Source organism: Thamnophis sirtalis, unplaced genomic scaffold, assembly GCF_051295495.1.
Source record: "Thamnophis sirtalis isolate CommonGarterSnake01/CBP01778 unplaced genomic scaffold, rThaSir2_p1.2 scaffold_11, whole genome shotgun sequence".
Classification (NCBI taxonomy): domain Eukaryota; kingdom Metazoa; phylum Chordata; class Lepidosauria; order Squamata; family Natricidae; genus Thamnophis; species Thamnophis sirtalis.
In genome coordinates, this window is record NW_028261391.1 from 40,918,934 (window position 1) to 40,938,326 (window position 19,393).

Below are 19,393 nucleotides of genomic sequence, written 5' to 3' on the forward strand. Positions count from 1 at the left end.
AGAAAATAAATGATTTGTAGGTCAGCCTTTCTGAGTTGACTGATTGGCCAATATTTGTTTCATTCAGAAGCTCCTCTTCTCTGTCATTACAAAAAGGAAATGACCTTAATCATTTGGTTAAAAATCAAACCAAATCACATCAAAATGTGGTTTTAATATTAGCTATCACAGTATATAGGCCTTGAGCTCTAAAGAACAGAGTTCCAAATTTGTATGTCTTCACCAGATTTTAGAACATTGGCATTCCAAATCCCTAGAAAATACAATGGAAAATAAAGTTAGGCTCTAGAAAATTATTCATTAAATCACAAATAATATTGTTCAAAAGCTTACTGAATCATCTTCAATGATAGCTGCAGAATCAAAAAAATCTGGCCTCAATTCAGCTCTTTCCCGTCGGTTCCTTGAAGGAGGCTGTAAAGAAAGTCTTTGTCAGTAGAGTTTAGGCACATACATTTATATTTGTACCAATCCTTTATACAGATAATTTTAAACTAAAAACAATGAAAGGAGTTGTGATAATTCAAACCCATGATTTAATATTATAAGCTTTAGAGATTCCCAGGCTGATGTAACATGAAAAACACCTTTTTATATATTGGTTGACAGGCCCACAGGAAAAATAATTGTTTCAAAACTCATTTCTCACCCATTTCCCATTATAGCAGGATATTTAGACAGTGCTGTTTATATGACTTTAAGTTGTTTAGTTTTAGTGGTAACCACAATTTTAACAAAAATAAATATATGTAATGATAAAATTACTGACCAAATCAATAACCATGGTATCTTCGAATTCTTCATTCATATCCTCGAGCTGACCTCGGGAAGACATCATTACATCTTCAAAGATGGGCTCAGCATCATCTTCCATGAGACCCCGCCTTGTTGGGAGACATGAGAAATACAAAAAGATCAATAATGAATAACAAAGTCTGTCATACCAGATTGTGTTCATTTACTTATCCAGAGGGAAATTCCTTTCTCTCCTTCCTTTCATGATGGTTTTCAATCTGCTATAGAGGGCTTCTGACTCCCTGAAAAAGATCTAGCATGGGAAGATGTGTAGAAGGAACAGCTAATCCATCAGCCATGTTTATTCTGCTGAGAAACTATTGAACATAATACTCTTGAATACTTTTAAATATATGAGTAGAAATTGACGGAAGAACAATATTAGAAAGTTGTTACTGTCACTGTCCCCATAAGCTATTTTTATTTTAGTGGTTAATGTTCTGGATTGTAAAGATTGTAGGTTCTAGTCATCCATTGCATATGAAAGAGGATGGTTTGTGCCAGTCACATTCTCAGCCCAGTCCAATTGTTGAATGGGTGCATTATATGCAGCCTTGAGCACAAAATAAATTCTTGTTCTCAAAAATTCCTGTATGTATTCAGGTGTTTTTTCGTTTAAAGTAAGACTCTACAAAATATTCTGAACATGTACTATTCTGCACAAAGAAGAACTGGTTTTGGATGGCTCATGCTTGATTATAACACATGTTTAATGATTATTTTAAATATTTTCAGCAACTCAAACAGAATTTTCTTTACCGCTAATAGAAAAAATTGAAATAAATCTAACTAAAACAGGTTTGGATAGCTCACTATGAACCTGATATTTTAGCAGCTTCTAAAATAACTGTCACATTGTTGTTACAGAAGAATTCAATATCAGAACCCAAACCTACTTTTTCTGTTAAAAATGAAAAGGGTAATTTAAAATGCCTCAATATAATAATCAGTATACAAGGATTTTGGAATCAATAATTGAAAACTGGTTTTTTTCAACTAATGGACTTAAGTTTTGAAGAGTGCTAATTTTATGTTCTGTGATTTAAAACTGAAATTAATCCATCAAAACATTGATTTTTGTATCTAATGGAAACATCTAGAATTATTCTTAAAGTATGGACTAATGATAATTTGTGTTACCACTACAAGAAATTTGAGGTCATTGTAACTCAACTTTTTGTGGTCATGTTGTTCCTTACACTCTTTTTGAATAATGTTATGGAGTATGTTGACAGAATTAATGAGAAAAAGCTTTTAAAGACATGTATATTGTATTGAATTACATACCAACTATTTGAAATATAACATGTTCAGAACAAAGATGACTTTTTCATGCTCTAACAATGGCAAAAAAAATCCTTAGGAAATGGGAAAATACTTTAATTCCCATATAAAGGAATGGATTTTAGAAATGTGTGCTTTAGCAATGAAAAAGTTGTCTTGTTACTTCTCCTTTTTGGAAGAAATTCTGAACAAATTTAGTCCACACTGAAAGCTTACTTTAAAGACTTACAATATCAGATGAATTTGATAAAGTTATAGTTATAGGTTTTTTGTTTGTTCTTTATATATACTTTCTCATTGTGTAAAATTATTGCTTTTGTATATGATAAATTAAATATTTTTATTTTGCATTTTTAATGTATTTCTGAAAATGGATCCATAAAAGGAACTGCTACACTAGGGGATCTGAGGAGAGTTTCGGAACAAAGCAATGGCCATTTAAACAATAGCAGAGAGAAGAAGCCATTCTCTGCAAAAGATGTTAGAAAAGGACTGACTGGAGAAACAGCTCTGGAGAGGAAGTTGCTGAGAGGGACCTCTGGCGTTTACGCTAGACTAGAATAGTAGTGAACATCTAAAAGAACTTGACTGCTGAAGGGTTTATCTGACTCTAAGGCAGCTTCCGTAGCCTCAATCCCATTTTGTTTGTTCATTTACATTCACTTCAGTTTGATAATAATTTAATTACTAAGGCAGAATAAGGATTCTCTCATCTCTTCCATCCTCTTGTTTTTAAAATAAGACCCATTTTTGACCCCTAAAAAATCTACAACTCCCTCTTATCAAATAAAGTCTAATTCCTTAGCTAAAATTAATTAATAATTCATTCATTCAAGCAGTTTAAGAAGTATATTATGGTGGCACTAAAGTTGCTACATACAGACACAAGTACTTTAAACAGCGTATTTCTTTTTCTGCTTAGTTTCCTGCTCCTCCTGCGTTGCCCAGCTAAAAGCTAGGTAAGCACCTTATCAAAACAATATTCCCCTTGGCTAGTATTTGCTAGTCAAAGGAACGATTTTAGTGTTATGCTTGCTCCTCTTGAGGTAAGAGTGGTGACATCATAAAACTTTGTTTTTAAAAAGTACTTTATATTACAAATATTTTGTATTTTTATATTTTAAACTTAGTATTTATAAATATTTAAATATTTGTAAATATCTGTAATCATATTTAGACAAATACTGTGTTCCACAAGATGCAGATATTTCATAATTTTGGCTATAGAGTGCTCCAGCATCAAGGTATTATAGAGAATACAAAATATATGTTGTTTCGTACAGTACAAATTAGAGAAACTTTTATCCACTCATTGTTAAAATAATTAAACCCTTAAATGAATTCCTGGCTCCTACTGGATACTTACACTGTATGTCTCACACCACTCCTTCCTTTCATGTAGTTCATTCCCGTCCTGTCTTTTCGACTTAAATCTTCCAATTTCTGCTGACCCAACCAAGATATTTGCATCTGAGGACTTAAGAGCGAATTTAGAAAATCATAATATGAACATTTAACTTTAACCTTATTTTAATGTTACTCATAGTTGTTTCAGAATAGAATCAGGGATCTTATACTTTAATCCTTACATTTGTAACTCACTGAATAATGTTAACATCTCTTAAACTAAACAAATCACTACATTGTTTTAATTGTTTGAGAGAAAATAGGGAGGAGAACCATATGTAAGTCTCTTTTGGGATAACAGACTGGATATAGTAATGTAATGAGCTAAGTATAAATACTAAAATCTGCTAATTTTTATCACCACTAAATATTAAGCAATTTGTCTGAATCTGTCATCTGAGAATTGGTTATAGTTTTTTGAAAGATCATCTGTGAACATACAATTATACAGTAGTTGCACCTACACAATATCTTCTTTGGAAAATTCCAGAGTTTAAGGACTGTTTGGCAGGACTTCTGCTGCCATGTAATATACATAAAGATATACTCCTCATGTCTTTGACCATCTTTGGTGGTGGTTCCCTTGACCACTGTCATGGATCTGCCCTGGGACCTCTCTCCAAATGGGAGTTCAGAGGAAGAGGGGAGTTTGAGTCTGCAGAGGAAATTGTAGAGCTGTGTATTGGTCAGGATCCGGGTTCAGAGAATTCTACCTGCTAAAGCAGCCTCAGCTGGGTTGATCGGACGAGCAACAGGCAGAGGCTGAGTGAGGTGAGGCACAGCTGCAGCAAGTTAGCCAGGAAGCTCCACACCTCCTGATCCAAGGATACTTAGAGCAGAAAGGAGACAGGCACTAGACTACTCATGAGGAGACATCCTCACCTCTCATGAAGGGCTGCACTGGCATTGCCTACTCAACCCTGCCTTGAGGACTTCAGTGTTGCTGGAGCAATGTGTCCAGTTCTGTGCCTTGTGTGCTCATGCTGTGTATCTTGGTCTGTCTGACTCCTGGACTGCTTTCCTGGACTTTGTGTGTGCCCCTGGGACTAGGTTACCCAGTAACTCCAGCAGCTCTGTTGCTGGAGCAATGTGTCCAGTTCTGTACCTTGTGTGCTCATGCTGTGTATCTTGGTCTGTCTGACTCCTGGACTGCTTTCCTGGACTTTGTGTGTGCCCCTGGGACTAGGTTACCCAGGAACTCTTGCTATACAAAGCTTGGAATTCAGACCTCCACAACAGGGATGCTTTCCAAGGACCTGTTTGTGGGGTTTAAATAAACACCTGTAGAACTCTTGCCATATGTGTGTAAGAGCGGGGCAGCCCAACCACCAAGGTGATTCCACAAATAAGGAATCACATGAATTGGGGGGACGGATTAAGAGAGGCAGTTCACAAGTGACCATTCCAAGGTAGGAATTAGAGATATATAACTAACTCTTCTTCATAACAACACTTGTGAATCATCTATAAGAGTGAATAATAAGGTTATTACTTTGGACGTGGATTCAGGTTATGATAAAATCAAGAAAGTAACAGACCATTGTTTTTAGATTGCATGTCCAATTGGTAATAAACAATTTAATAAACATCTTACTTTGACCCAGGTTGCTGCAAAATTTCCTGAAGGTAATGAGATTAAGAAATGCAACCCAAATGGATATATCTCTTAATAGCATGCTCTTGCATATTTCAAAATCAGAATTCACATGCTAGTTAGCAGCATAAGATAATTGCATTAATTATCCATTTAGAGAATCTTTGGAAGAAAACCAGTCTTTGTGAAGCTTTTAATACAATAAAAATCTGCCCTTATATTCAAAAGACATTTGGGTTATGTAAGACCTGTTTCAAAATAATAAATGACTTAGGAAAAGAGTATCTGAAGCATAAACTCCTCATTCAAAAGAAATTAAGAAAATATCATGGGTGGGAAGGATGGATTAAGAGGAGGAGTAATTTCCCCCCCTGAAATGTCACAGGAAAAACCAAATCTGAATGTTGCAAGTTCTCTCTCGGTTTCTTATTGGAAGCTCCCAAGAATTCAGTCTTTGAAATAAATAGATGTGACTCAAAATTGAATGTACTAGAAATGAGGTCCATAAAAGCACTGGCTGTCCAAATGCTTAACTGTAGGATGCAAAAAACAACAACCCAGAAACCTATTAAGTGGTGTAAGAAAAGTAGTTCTATTTTATCCATTAGATTTTCCTGGCAGACAGGTTGAATATGGAGAGATTTGGATAAAAAAATTAGAATAAAAGTTGGCTCAATAAGAGATTGGGAATAACTGGGAGATGCTGTAATGATATTGAGACAGACCTACTATAGAAGTAAACCAGGGTAGGCATGACCACTGTGAAGAATGAGGATATGCACTTCAATAAGTTTTGATACTGTATAACTAGGGGAAAATGGAAGCAGTTAGAATAGCTTCCCTTTCTACTTCTACAGAAATTCATCTGGTAGAGAATGTATACCATAAACATCTCTACTGCAGTACTTCATGCAATGGTGATTGTGTTTAAATTAAAAACATGAACCATGGGGTGACACTATGAGATGACCTCTTCAATTGCTACTTCTGCTGACTGCAGTTTGATTCTGAACTGGCTCAAGGTTGACTCAGCCTTTCATCCTTCCGAGGTCAGTAAAATGAAGATCCAGATTGTTGGGGGAAATATCCTGACTCTGTAAACTGCTAAGAGAGGGATGTAAAGCACCGTGAATCGGTATATAAGTGCTATTGCTATTATGAGCATCTATAATGGACTCTCAAATTGGAATGGGAGGCATTGAATGGAAGGACAATACAAGGGGATGGGAGTTTAAAGGTTATACCAGAGTCTCTTTAGAATATAGCTGATGAATGAGGCTGTGTGGAATGTCTGGCTGATTAGGAGGTTATATTTGGTGAATTTAGTGGGGCAGTTATGATCCAGGAATTCCTGGGGATATGGATTGACACCGGGCTCAGGATGTCAGAAACCGGGATGTGCAAACAAGTGAAGCCTAATCTGTGGGATGCAGGCAGCATGTGAAACAATGCACTTTCTGGTTCACAGAAAAACCTCTCTCCGATTCCTGCTGCCCAAAATGTTTGGGACTGCTGTGCTAAATATTCTGCTTGTAGTGATACAAATCTACCAATGTAGCAGTGGTTTGTTCTTTATGTAGAGGATGATCTGGGTTTTTAATTAAAGAAATCCTCAACCTCAAATGGAAGAGCTTCGCGCTAGCCTCTTGATTTAATCATGAAGATTGGAATTACATGACTACAAAGAGTTATGATTACTGATATCCTCATTCTGACTTTCATGTCTGTCTGTATTAATCTGTTGCTTGGCCACTGCAGGCTTAAAGCAAAAATATATAAACAATTTCTTTACTATCGTCTAGCAACTACCAAAAAAGTAATCAATTTTTCCCTGGGAAAGTATTGGTACTCGGCCAATTACAATTAGTAATTTTTATCTATGCAATATGTCAACTCATTATGCCCATTTGATCTCCTTATTTACAGACATAATGTGAAAATTTTCTTGGGATTTTGCTAGCTCCAGTGTTAATTCTAATACTGGAATTTGCTGCCAGATGGGGGACCAAATATTTACATTGATCCCTAACATGATGAAAAGTTTCAATGACACAGAGATGGTTCATTACATATTAGCCAACTTAAAAGTGCAAGCATGATAAACATATAAAGCAAGATCCTGCAGTTCCTGATTACCGTATTTTTGGAGTATAAAACACACCCTTTTCCCTCAAAAAAGAGGCTGAAAATCTGGGTGCATCTTATACACGTACATTTTTTGCCTCCTGAAACCCCACCCCTTTACCAAAATGGCTGGGTATAGCCTTTAGGAGGCTTTCAGAGTGCTCCTGAGGACTGGGGAGGGCAGAAATGAGCAAAAAATGGGCTGTGTTTTGCTTAATTTTGCCTCTCCCCAGCCTCCAGGAGCACCCTGAAAGCCCCCTAAAGGCTATATACATGCCTTTTTTTCTTACAAATAATGGGCCCGTTTTTGTCAAAAATGGGCCATTTTTTGCTCATTTTTGGCCTACCCTCCCAATAGCATTCTACAAGCTATTTATGCCTTTTTGGGGGAGAAATGGGCCATTTTGGAGAGGTCTGCAGAGTGCAAAACTTTTTTTTTTTAATTTGCCTCTTCAAAATCTTGATGCATCTTATACTCGGGTGCGTCATACTCTGAAAAATACGGTACCTATAGCCATGCATATTAGCTAGTTGAACTCCAACTTCACTTACTAGAGAAGCTATAAAGAACTTTTTGAAACAAAGTATGAGATATCCTCTCATTGAAGAATTTCTAGGAATTGATACCAGTAGCTAGGTGAGAAGTATCCTTATGGAGACAGGGAATTAAGATAGTTGTGAGCATGTATGGAAAAATCTGTCTTCAAATTACCTTTAGAATGCATTTTAGAATACAGGTGACATCTGGAAGAGATATGGTCTTATCCTAGTCTGGCCCTCCTCTGTTGGGTGGAAGACTAATGTAGTGGGAGAAAGAAATATGGCAACTATGGTATCAACAGATAGCACTGATTGGTGGTTGTTGTTAAGTTGTATCCAACTCTTCGGACCTCAACCTTATAGATCATAGCACACTAGGCTCCCATGTCCTCTCCTGTCTCCTGGAATTAATTACAATGGAAAGAAAGGTTGTTTCTTTTCTTTTAGTGGTCTTAAAGTACCGGTAGCTAGAAGGGGATGCTTTCAACTATGGGTGTCTGTGGAAAATGAAGTGATATCTAATTGCTTCAGAGGATCTCATTAACCTAAATCATATACTCTAGTTTTATGTTTTAAAATAGTGGTCCCCAACATTTGTGGGCTGCAGCCCAGAGACCCTGTTTAAAACATTCTGAGCTTCACAGAATGACTGTATTCGAAATCTTAATTTCAGCAATATTTTAACATTAATTTCCTATTATTATAGAAATATTTCATTGGTACATACTTGTTTAAAAAATCTTGTTCAGATCCAGGTTCTGACTCGTGCTCTGGTATTTGCTCCCCAATTTGTCGAGTGTTTTCTCTCAACACTGTTGATGTGAGCTGAGGTGCCTGTAGAGCACCTGGGGTCTGGATGCTGTCGTTTCTATTCAGCCACGAGCCTTCAATATTCTCATCTGATACATAACAATAAACTATTATAGTAAACAGGATTTTGTGCAATTATGTGGCTAAAAACAATATATAGATTGAAGCAGATTTTTTTTAAAAAGTCAAAATCTAATTTTCTATTTTATTTAACATTAAGATGAATTTATATAGCAACTTTTCCAGATTTTATTCCAATAAACACATCAACTTTAATTTATTACTGGTTAATTAATAAAGCAAGCAACTAATGAAATGCAATCCCAACATGAAAAAATAGTTAAATCATCATCTATTTGAAATCTTATTAAATATAATGCAGCATACACACACGGACACACACACACGCACATACACACTGCATTCAGAAAGTATTCAAACCCCCTTCATTTTTGTCAATTTTGTTATGTTTCTACAGTTGTTGAAATTCATTTTTCCTCATTACTCTACACTCACTACCCCATAATGATAAAGTGAAAACAGAATTTTAGAAATGCGAAGGGTCTGAATACTTTCTGAAGACACTGTAAATGTGGGTATGTATGTATATATGTATGTGTGTATATGTGTGTTTGTGCGCGCGCACCCATATATGCCTGAAACCCTAATTAAAAAATAATCTCCCAACAAAATAAATGAGAGTTAATGTGAGGAAAGAGAAAGTGGAAGTTGCTTGGACAGACTGAATGGAGTGGAGTTACACTAAAGGGAAGTACAGTGCTTGGTAGAATATTAGAGAACGTGGATGTGAATAAATGTATATTGTGAATAAACAGGATGACAGCTGCAAAGATAATGAGAGAATGATATTATACAAAGCAAAATAAGTTTCAAGGATATAAAGAAGGCATTTAAGGGACAATTAATATTAAAAGAGAGACAAAAATGTGGAATGATTTTATTGGAAATGGATGAAAAAGGCTGAAGAAGAGTTCTAGCAAATGAAAAAGAATTAAGAATAAAGCTACGAAAGAATTAGTTTATTATGCATGCCTGGGAAAATATTTAGCAGAATTCTGACTGAAAGCATGAAGATACATAGCAAGTGAAGCAAGTAATTGAGAAATGTATCAATGTGAGAAGTAGGGTTTATTGTATATTTCATTTTACAAAATATGAAACAGTGAAAAGATCTGAATTGCAATGTTTTGCATGAATATGGAATTGAAGTTTGGTTGCTTGTGTGAAAATGCAGGGTAACATGGAAATAAGTAATGTTTTAAAGTAAAAATAATGCTTAATGAATAGTTCAGCAGGGAGCATTAAGAGAAAGATCTGGGATGTTACACCTTAGGGTGTATAATATATTTTTGAATAAATATTTAAGAAACGCTTACGATGACATCAGACCATCTTAATTGAATTAATGTGAATATGGGTGCATTTCTACATGCAGATGCTGCTCCTTTGTTGTATGAGAATCTGAATGGTTTGTATTGAATGTTAAAACATATTTTACATAAATATTTAAAATAAATACACACTGCTGGATATAAAAGCATATTTCTGCCCACCTTTGAATGCTGAAAGAAAAATTGGTATTATAGGAAAAAAAATAACTGCAATAGGAATGGGTTAATTAAAAACTATGTGAGGTCAAGAAGAGATAAGGAAAAAAAATCAGGTGATGAATGAATGTGGATTGAATATTGAAATGGGTTTGGTTACATGGGTTGAAGACATTAAGATCAAATTGGGAAATCCAAAAATTCCAGACATAGCTAGATAGAATTTATAAGATATTCAAAGAGAAAAAAGTGAAACATTTTAAGAACAGAAAGCAATATAGGAGTCTGTATGCATGTAGTAGAAACAAATGTGGTTTTCAATGCTAGAAAAGAATGAAGAATAAACATTACTGGTAGTAAATTACTTGTAATTAGGTTTTCTTTGCAAAAATTGGTGCACTTAACCATCTCACTTAGCAACAGAAATTTTGGGCTCCACTGTGGTCATAAGTCAAGGACTATCTGTATTGCTTTATTTCTGTCAGAGGAAAGCATTAATGAAATAATATTCCATTCTGTTGATATACTGATTCAAAAACAAATGTTAGCTTAATTTTCAGAAACCGTTTGAACCAAATAAAATCATGAATAAGTCATATTTTTAGTTAACATTCTGACTACAATATATAATCTTTAAAGCCACATTTACCTTCAACTCTTTTTTTATGAAGTGGAGGTCGACCTTTCTTATTTCGGACAGAAGAAGTTTTGCTACTGCTGCTCCCACTGTTCACAGACATCCTATCATCCTCACCACCTGTCACTAATGAATTTCTATAGGAAATCAATGGAAGCCATACATCTTCCCTCCTTTCCATCATTTGTTCTGTTAGGAATTTCTCCAAATATGTGTGACTGGATTGGAGAAGAGAGAGACGAGTATAAACAAATGACTAAAATAGGTAACTATAGCTACAAGTAACTTCTGTTTTAAATACCTATTCATTCCTTGCATTAGGATTATCTATAATCTATACTCCTGATTTAAGAGTTAGATCTACTCTGATTTTTTAGGGGGCTAGCAATATAACTCAATTATTTGTGGATAAAAATATATCAGACACTACATATATGACATTTATTTTCAGAGCTAATACAATATCAGCTTAGCAAAACATATTAATTTACACAAGAATTGATTGAATAAAACTATTAAATAATCTAAATGATCAAGGAATATGAAATTAAATGGAAATGTACATATTAAAAGATGTATTCCAGAAGAATAATTTAAAGCCTTAAGAACACAATTGCAAATGACTCTATTTCAAGACCACAGAAGTGAAAGCTTAGATTTTTTTTAAAAAGTCCTCCAGGTCTTTTTTTAACTCAACAAATTAAAACAAGATAACTCTATGAGAAAATAACTTCACACATATTGCACTGTTTGCTCTCATAACATAAAACGAATTTAGATCAGTAAATAGTGGTACGATATAACAAGGAATATCACATATATTTCTATTGTTTGAGAAGGGGAGGGAATGAAAAAAAATTGCAGAAACTTTACATCTATATTCAGACTAACATGAAAAATGCTCTGGAAAGTACATTCATCACATCAGTCACAGAGTGACTTTATATACTTTCTTTTCCCATATGTCTGAAGAAATTCTAACAATAGAAATTATAAGAAACATAATTATTTTCTTCTAATAATTATTGTTTTATATGTCTCTACATTTATGTATGTATGTATGTATGTATGTATGTATGTATGTATGTATGTATGTATGTATTATATTTATATGGCTGCCCATTTCACAAATGAGTCTGGTCAGTGTACAATAGATTTATTGAGGCTTGACAAGGCCATAGGTGAAAATGCTTTTTTTTTTAAAAAAAAAAAAACATTTTCTGTCTAAGCAGCTACAAATGATTTTTGTTTTCTTTGTAAGATTTTTTTTTGTAGCAACTATTTTAGCACAAAGTATACAGCATACCAACAGGGTAAATATGCACAAAATTCATAATGTAAAATTTGATCTACAAGGACAGAGTCATGGAGGGCAAAAGATGACATGTTTTTCTTATGCTAGTAACCCCATATCTTAAGTTCTTTAGCAAAATGTTTTTTTCTTGCCAACAGACATTTGTTGGAAAGATGGCTTATCTCAATGGTGGTGTGCTATCTCTCAAATGCCCTCTAAGTTAAAATATTTATTGGTTCTGATGCAATAACTTCAGTGCTAAGATAAATATTTTAAAATTTCCAAGACATATTAAAAGACATGTAGTCAGTTCTAATGTTTTTATGCTTTGTTTTGTTTGAATATGTTTCCAATTTTAAATTGACTATTTTATGCCTCCTGCATATTACTGAGAAGTTTTAGGATGATGATGGATTAAATAAAATAATATGCATTGGCTTTCTCAGTATGGTCAAGGAAATTAAGCAAAATAACATGGATTCAACCCAAAAGCTTGAAGGAACACTGAAGTTATTCGTGTAATGTTATCTTTTCCTCCTTTCCTTCAACCCAACTTGGTAGAGCTTCAATTCTTTTCCTCTACACTGAGAAAGTGATTATTACAGTGGGGAAGAGAGACTGCTGAAGAAAGCAGCACTACCCATAAATAAACTCAATTTGATTCTATTTCTCATTACCAATATCTATCTCAGAAATGTGTTTCCTGTCTGAATGTATATGCTACACTACAATAAAGTCTACCTCCTCTCTAGTGGTAAAAGATATATAAATGTTCAGAGAATGAAAATAGAATATGGTAAAACAGTGAGATTTTGTTGAGAATATCAGAATTCTCTCAATTTAAGACAAACCTCGATGCCAACACTTTCTTACATAAATTTATAAAAATTGTAATTACCGTAGATGTACAATTAAACCAGACTTTTTACTTCGATACCATTTATAAATAAAGTTGCTTACAATCAGCAAAATCTATTACTTACACAGTTTTCTTGTCCTGTCGTAATAATTTAGATGAAAATTCACTAAGTACTTCCAGGAAAGCAAGGTTAGGAGGTGGATATTCCTGTCCTTTTTGATTTTGATATTTAAATGCAAATTCTATGCCATCTCTGTAATAAGATATTAAGAACTAAATAACTGTATCAAATGTTATAAACTCTATACAAACTTCAAATAAAATACCAGGTGCAGTGAAAAAGAAAGGATGATTCAATGCATCACTATCCATATTAAATATAATATCTTTATATATCTTAACATGCTACTACAAAGATCAGGAGAGTTTCAAGAACTGAATGGATTTTTTAAGTATATGTCAAAAAGTTAAGATTTTATGAAAAATTATGGATTTATCAGCAAGCAAACAAACAAATGGTTGCCTTCAATATTAGAAATGTGGTGTGACCACAGATTTACAATCCTGGATTAAGTATTTATCTTGATGAACTGGTTTTCCATAGATATAAACAGACAGACCATTCAACATTATTTTTTTGTAATCATGGTTAAATTGCACGTTTAATATCAGGGGGAAATTATTTTAATTAAATGTAACATATATTTTCATTGTATCCTCTTCCTGTTTTTGGTTTTTTCTTTTTAAACTTTTTTACAATTTTTCTTTTTATACATTAAAATAATTTTAAAGCATTTATTACTTACACTAGAGGTCATACACATAGTGATAACTAATACGCAGTGATTGCTATTTATGAATCATTTCTTCAAATTGCTTAGAACAAATGTAATACAATATAGAATGCTGTTTAGAAAATGTGACTAACATTTAAACAATCAACTTTTATAACTATTTATTACAAAAGCCTAATTATTCTCTTAAGCACCAATGCAATACCCCCCCCCCCCACACACACTCAATAAAACAATGTGTAGTGTTACTGGACATATTTATAACCTATTTTTAAAAAGACATTACTTGACTTCAACACATTCCTTGCCACTCACTTGTGTAACGTGGCTACAGCTTCTCTTGTCTTTATCTGGTCCAGACCGAAGGTAAGAGCAAAACGACGGGCCAGCTCCTTAATGCCACTGACATGGGCAGATGTCCTGTCCAAGTTAGGACCTTGCTCTTGAACAAGCTCATTAAATAGCTGCAGAAAGAACTGAAAGTTCAAATCTTTACAGATATAGTGGCACATTCTACATCAATATTTAGGGCTTAGAGCTGTGGTTTCCAACAGATCTTAGAAAAGAAAGAAATGAATAATGGAAACTATCTGATAAACTTACTGTATGTATGTATGTATGTATGTATGTATGTATGTATGTATGTATTAATTAATTATGTATGTATATAGTCTACCCTTTTATGTGGAGATTAGTATGCAGGGCAGACCATTATAATGTTTGATTGCATTAATAATAATGTATGATTTTTAGATTACTCTTAATTAGGAAGCTTTCAGGTATTCTCTCAACATCATTTGTAAAATATGGACATACATTTCAGTAAATGTTTATTAGGAAAAATTGGATTGCCTTTGTTTTGTTAAAAGAGCCCCTCCGCCTTTTTTCTCTAATTCAGTTATACTCAGCAATGGGATTCTGTCATACTATGAAGTAACAGTTACAGAAGTATTTCCATCTTTCTCCCCTATGTGAAAGAGTAGTAATAACACTACTTGTAATATCATGTTTCTCTATCTTCTTTTTAAAAAAATTTAAAAATTGGGTAATTTTTATCTAAGCTTGCAATGCAACAAGCTTTTAACTCATAACGCTGACCAAAGTACTATATAATAAAATTATTGAAATTTGATACTAAATGTGCATACGGAAGATAATAGTTGGAGCACACAGTTTTTCTATTTTAACTGTATTTTATGAGTTGTACGGCCTTTTTGTTCACATGTATTTTGTCAAAATTAATCTATGACTAATTAATGCATTCTGAATGAGAATAAAGAGCTGAGGTGGCACACTGGTTAGAGTGCAGTACTGCAGCCACTTCAGCTGACTGCTAGCTGCAGTTCGATAGTTCAAATCTCACCGGCTCAAGGTTGACTCAGCCTTCCATCCTTCTGAGGTGGGTAAAATGAGGACCCAGACTGTGGGGGCAATATGCTGACTCTGTAAACCGCTTAGAGAGGGCTGAAAGCCCTATGAAGCGGTATATAAGTCTAACTGCTATTGCTATTGCTATAAAGTGATTAAGATCCTGGACTAGCATCAGACAGATCCAGGCTATAGTTTAGTTCTAGATGACACTGGGCCAGTCATTCTTAGTTCAGCCTACCTCATAGGGTGGTTGTTATGGAGAAAAATAGCAGAATGTTGCCTTGAGTTCCTATAAGGAAGGGGATGCTATAAATTAACAAATAAATAAAATAATTTTATGATGTAGTCCTGAACTGATCATAGATGATAATTTGTAACTGTTCCAGATTATCCAAATCAGAAATTTTGTAATAGTTTATAAATATTCATATTAAACTCTATGCTATGGTCACATGATAGCAACAGAATATTCAAATATATGAAGAAAGTTATTTGTATACAAGACTTATTTAAGAATTAGTGTGGGCTAAAGATTTTTACCTGCTGTAAACTGAGAATGAGAGTTTTTGCACATTGAATTTTATCGATTTGTCTTGTTTTACTCAATGTCTCCTTAATGATATCACCATAGTCATTGTAGTACTAAAAGCAAGAAAAAAGCACATTTTAACTAACAATGCATTTAATTTTTATTGACTATCTTTTTCTTAATCAACCCTTAATGTGGGGTTTTAAATTGTCTTATCTAATGAACCATCCCTCCTACACGAGAATTAATTAATAAATGCTAATTTCGAATCGTGTTAAGTTAAATAGTTTTATACTGCCAACTGAATTTCTCTTTGTACATAAGGTAAGATTTTGTGTATAAAAAACTCCCTCTATTTCATTATACCTCCATGCAAAGACCTAAGATCCAACCCAAAGTCAAGATAACTGCTATGCAGAAATAGTATGGTGGAATTCTAGTGTTAAAAAATAATGATCATTAACAAAAAGAAATAAATCCAGTTACACCCAGTAGTACAGTAGCTAAGGCCCCATGTTTGAACTCACTTTTGGCACAAAGCTAGCTGGGTAACTTTGGACCAATTATTGTTTTTCAATCCTAAGAAGAAGGCAATGGCAAATCATTTCTGATGATCTTGCCAGAAAAGGATTTGTTTAGGCAATTGTTAGGAATGAGGATTGACTCCAAAGCACAAGATCAAGAACTATAAAGTAATATTTTTCAATTGTAGTGTTACGAAAATAATTCAATTGTAAATATTTTGGACAAAGTACTCAAGAACATTATTCACTGGGAAAGAGTTAAAATTATAGACGTATTTATAATGGAAGTTTTGCATTGGAAACTTTTCAATGATTTGTTCCTACTTAATGCAGCTTTGAATACTTCATCTTATTTTGTTCGAGAGGATCTCTTCAACCACGTTTAAGTAAACGGAGGATCACTTTAAAATGTATCCCTGACTTTTCACCAAAATAAAATTAACCTTAGATATATCCATATATTTTGGGAAATCTGATTTGTTAGGACAAAGTAACAGAGCACAGAATCATACCTTCATGTAATGCTTGAAGATATCAGCTGCCGCATGCATATCTACAATATCATAAATTATAAGTTTACTAAAGGCAGCCAAAAGATTCCTTCTCTTGTGTAAAGCTTCGATTTTATTAGCTTCATCTTCTTCATCTCCCTCTAAACAATAAATAAAATAAAATAAAATAAAATACAGTTGCTTTTTAATGTCATTATTTCTCATTTACCTAATAGATACATTCTACAGTTCTCTAAAATATGATGGGATAGTTATGTTATGATCGTTGTTAACTAGCAACAAGAGAAAGTTACTAAAAATACCGTACTGTTCCTGGCCAAGATTTGATTGGCAGCATTCTTTCTAGATACTCAATTACATTTAGTCTCCCTGCCTCAGGGGTGAAACTCAGCAGGTTCTGGAGAACCAGTAGTGGAAATTTTGAGTAGTTTGGAGAACTGGCAAATACCACCTCAGCCTGGCCCCAGAGTTCAGTGGGAATGGGGATTTTCCAGTATTCTTTCCCCTGCCACACCCACCAAGCCATGCCCACAGAACCGGTAGTAAAAAACTTTGAATTTCACCACTGCCCTGGCCCCTTTCCTCCTTTCCTCCTGAAACTACAAGTAGTCCTCGAGGTACGAACCTAATGGAGCCTGTTCATTAGGTTCATAAGTAAAATAAAATTGTTAAATGAATCAGACTCAATTTTTATGAATTTTTAAAATTAAATTCATTAATGGAATCAAATGGCTCATTAAATGAAGATCTGACTTACTATTTCCTCTGATTCATTAACTTATCACTGTCATCGTTAACTGAACTGAAAGGCTTTCCCAGCACCACTTATCAGCAGTTTCCAGTTGCCAGCAGGCTCTCAGAGTTTGCGGTTGCTTTTTAAAAAACTCATTTGCTACTAGTTAGCTCAAACTTCTTTAGACAGCTGCTCAGAGGGCGTTGAGGTGGTAATTTACCCAGCTCTCCCGACTGTAGTTGCTTAAAAAAAAAACCTAATTAATTCATTCCACTAATTAGCTTAAGAGTCTCTAGCCAGGCACCCAGAGACAGATGGCGGAAGGATTTATAGAACTCTTGGCTTGCAACAGTAACAGAGATGCAAGGGACCTTGAGGTCATCTAGTTTAACCCACTGCTCTCACAAGAGAGTATTTCTGATAAATGCCTATCCAGTCTCTTCTTAAAAGCTTCCAGACATCGGGCACCACAACCTCTAGAGGCAATTTAAATTTAAAACCTACAAATTACAATAATATAATCTTCAAAATAAAAGCAAAGAAACACAATGTTATAGAATGCTTTGTGTAGATGCTGACTAGCATTTCTACAAGCAGCTTCAAGGCAAATGCAAACAAACACAATAGTTTGCAAAATATAGTACTTAAAAAGCACAACAGTTCCCAAAGTGCTTACAAACAAACAATACAATGCTATAGAATAACAAAAAAGAATATTTTAAAACACAAGAGTAATTCTAGCACTCAATTGTAGCACTAGTCCTCAAGCCCATGCAACACCCTAATACCCACCCGCTCCCAACTAACTTGCACTGGCTGCAAAGATCACTGGCTCTTGTTTGGCCATGTGACCAGGAACAAAAAAAAAAGAAAAAAAACCTGCTGGCTTCAGGAAATTGTATGTCTTAACCCCGAAAGTCACAGGCAAGTCACAGAGTTAAAAACGGCCACCATTGCAGCAGTGACTGAATCCAAGTCACATGGCTACAGAGGCCTCTTTTTGATTGCAGTTTTGAATTTCTAATGTAAGTACCCTTTCTGAACAAACCTGTTGTGAAAATTCACAAAATGAACATTCGTACCTGAGGGATTATCTGTACCAACTATAGTTATTAGCTATACTTGGATTTCACAGTGTGTTGGAGAGGGAGAAGAGAGATGTTACCATTGTTTGTTATTTTTTTCTCCCAAACATTTATTATGTTTCAGAAATGCTATGAACTTACTTTAATTCTGTTACTGTTTCTCTTTTGTGCATGAGATAGGATGATTTGAAGAGACCAGCTTATTATTGCTATTTGTATTATTGTTGGTCACACAGTCAGCCACATGTTTGGCACTTTTATCCACCTATCAAGCCTCCTTCCTAAGGATCTGGGTTAAACAATGTTGTTGTCTGAAGGTATTACAGGTATAGTCACAGGACCGTAAGCTGTTCCAAGCAAAGCTGCCTTCTGCAATTGATAGAGATTTTTGTCAAGTGGTGCTCCAGTTCTTTAGGATTGCACCCAAAGTGCCTATTACTATTGGTACTATCTTTGCTTTCTTTTGCCACAGTCATTCTATTTCTATTTGCAGGTCTTTGTATTTTTGTGATTTTCTCTAGTTCTTTCAACTTACGAAAAAAGCTGGGGGGGGTGTTTCCTAACCATTTGCAATTATTTATTTATAAGTACACATCAAAATAACTAATACTTGCCCATGCTCTGGTTCTCATCATCCTGGTCAATGAAGACATGGTCCATTACAAAGCTAAGAAGTTCAGTCTGGAGACCGGAATCTGGATTAAACACCAAAGGTTGAAGACCTTCTCTGCCTCCACTCATCAGCTGATGGCTAAAAATCATCAAGAGATCACAGAGCAGCATAAAAGCCTGAAATACAAAAACAATTTAATCAATTATGTTACAGATGTCAAAAAGGCTCAGGTATATAACATTCTAATGTAAACCCATATGTGGCTACATTTTTAACTTAAGAATTTTAGGAAGTTATGGATAATGTGTAATAGGTTGTGC

The 19,393-nt window shown here is 34.4% G+C and overlaps 1 protein-coding gene across 3 annotated transcripts in view; it reads right to left on the reverse strand.

Annotated features, from left to right (window-relative positions):
• Positions 1-134: 134 nt before the first annotated feature.
• Positions 135-19,393, reverse strand: part of STAG1 (STAG1 cohesin complex component) — a 193,925-nt gene continuing 174,666 nt past the window's right edge. For all 3 annotated transcript variants that reach the window (XM_087725598.1, XM_087725597.1, XM_087725599.1), the window contains 11 exons: positions 19,075-19,249; positions 16,643-16,782; positions 15,618-15,719; positions 14,022-14,170; positions 13,037-13,165; positions 10,772-10,977; positions 8,472-8,643; positions 3,446-3,556; positions 770-884; positions 334-414; positions 135-253 (listed from right to left, as the gene is read on the reverse strand). In XM_087725598.1, coding sequence (XP_087581724.1) covers positions 230-253; positions 334-414; positions 770-884; positions 3,446-3,556; positions 8,472-8,643; positions 10,772-10,977; positions 13,037-13,165; positions 14,022-14,170; positions 15,618-15,719; positions 16,643-16,782; positions 19,075-19,249 — 1,404 coding nt within the window. In that variant the 3' untranslated portion in view covers positions 135-229. The remainder of the gene's footprint in view (positions 254-333; positions 415-769; positions 885-3,445; positions 3,557-8,471; positions 8,644-10,771; positions 10,978-13,036; positions 13,166-14,021; positions 14,171-15,617; positions 15,720-16,642; positions 16,783-19,074; positions 19,250-19,393) is intronic.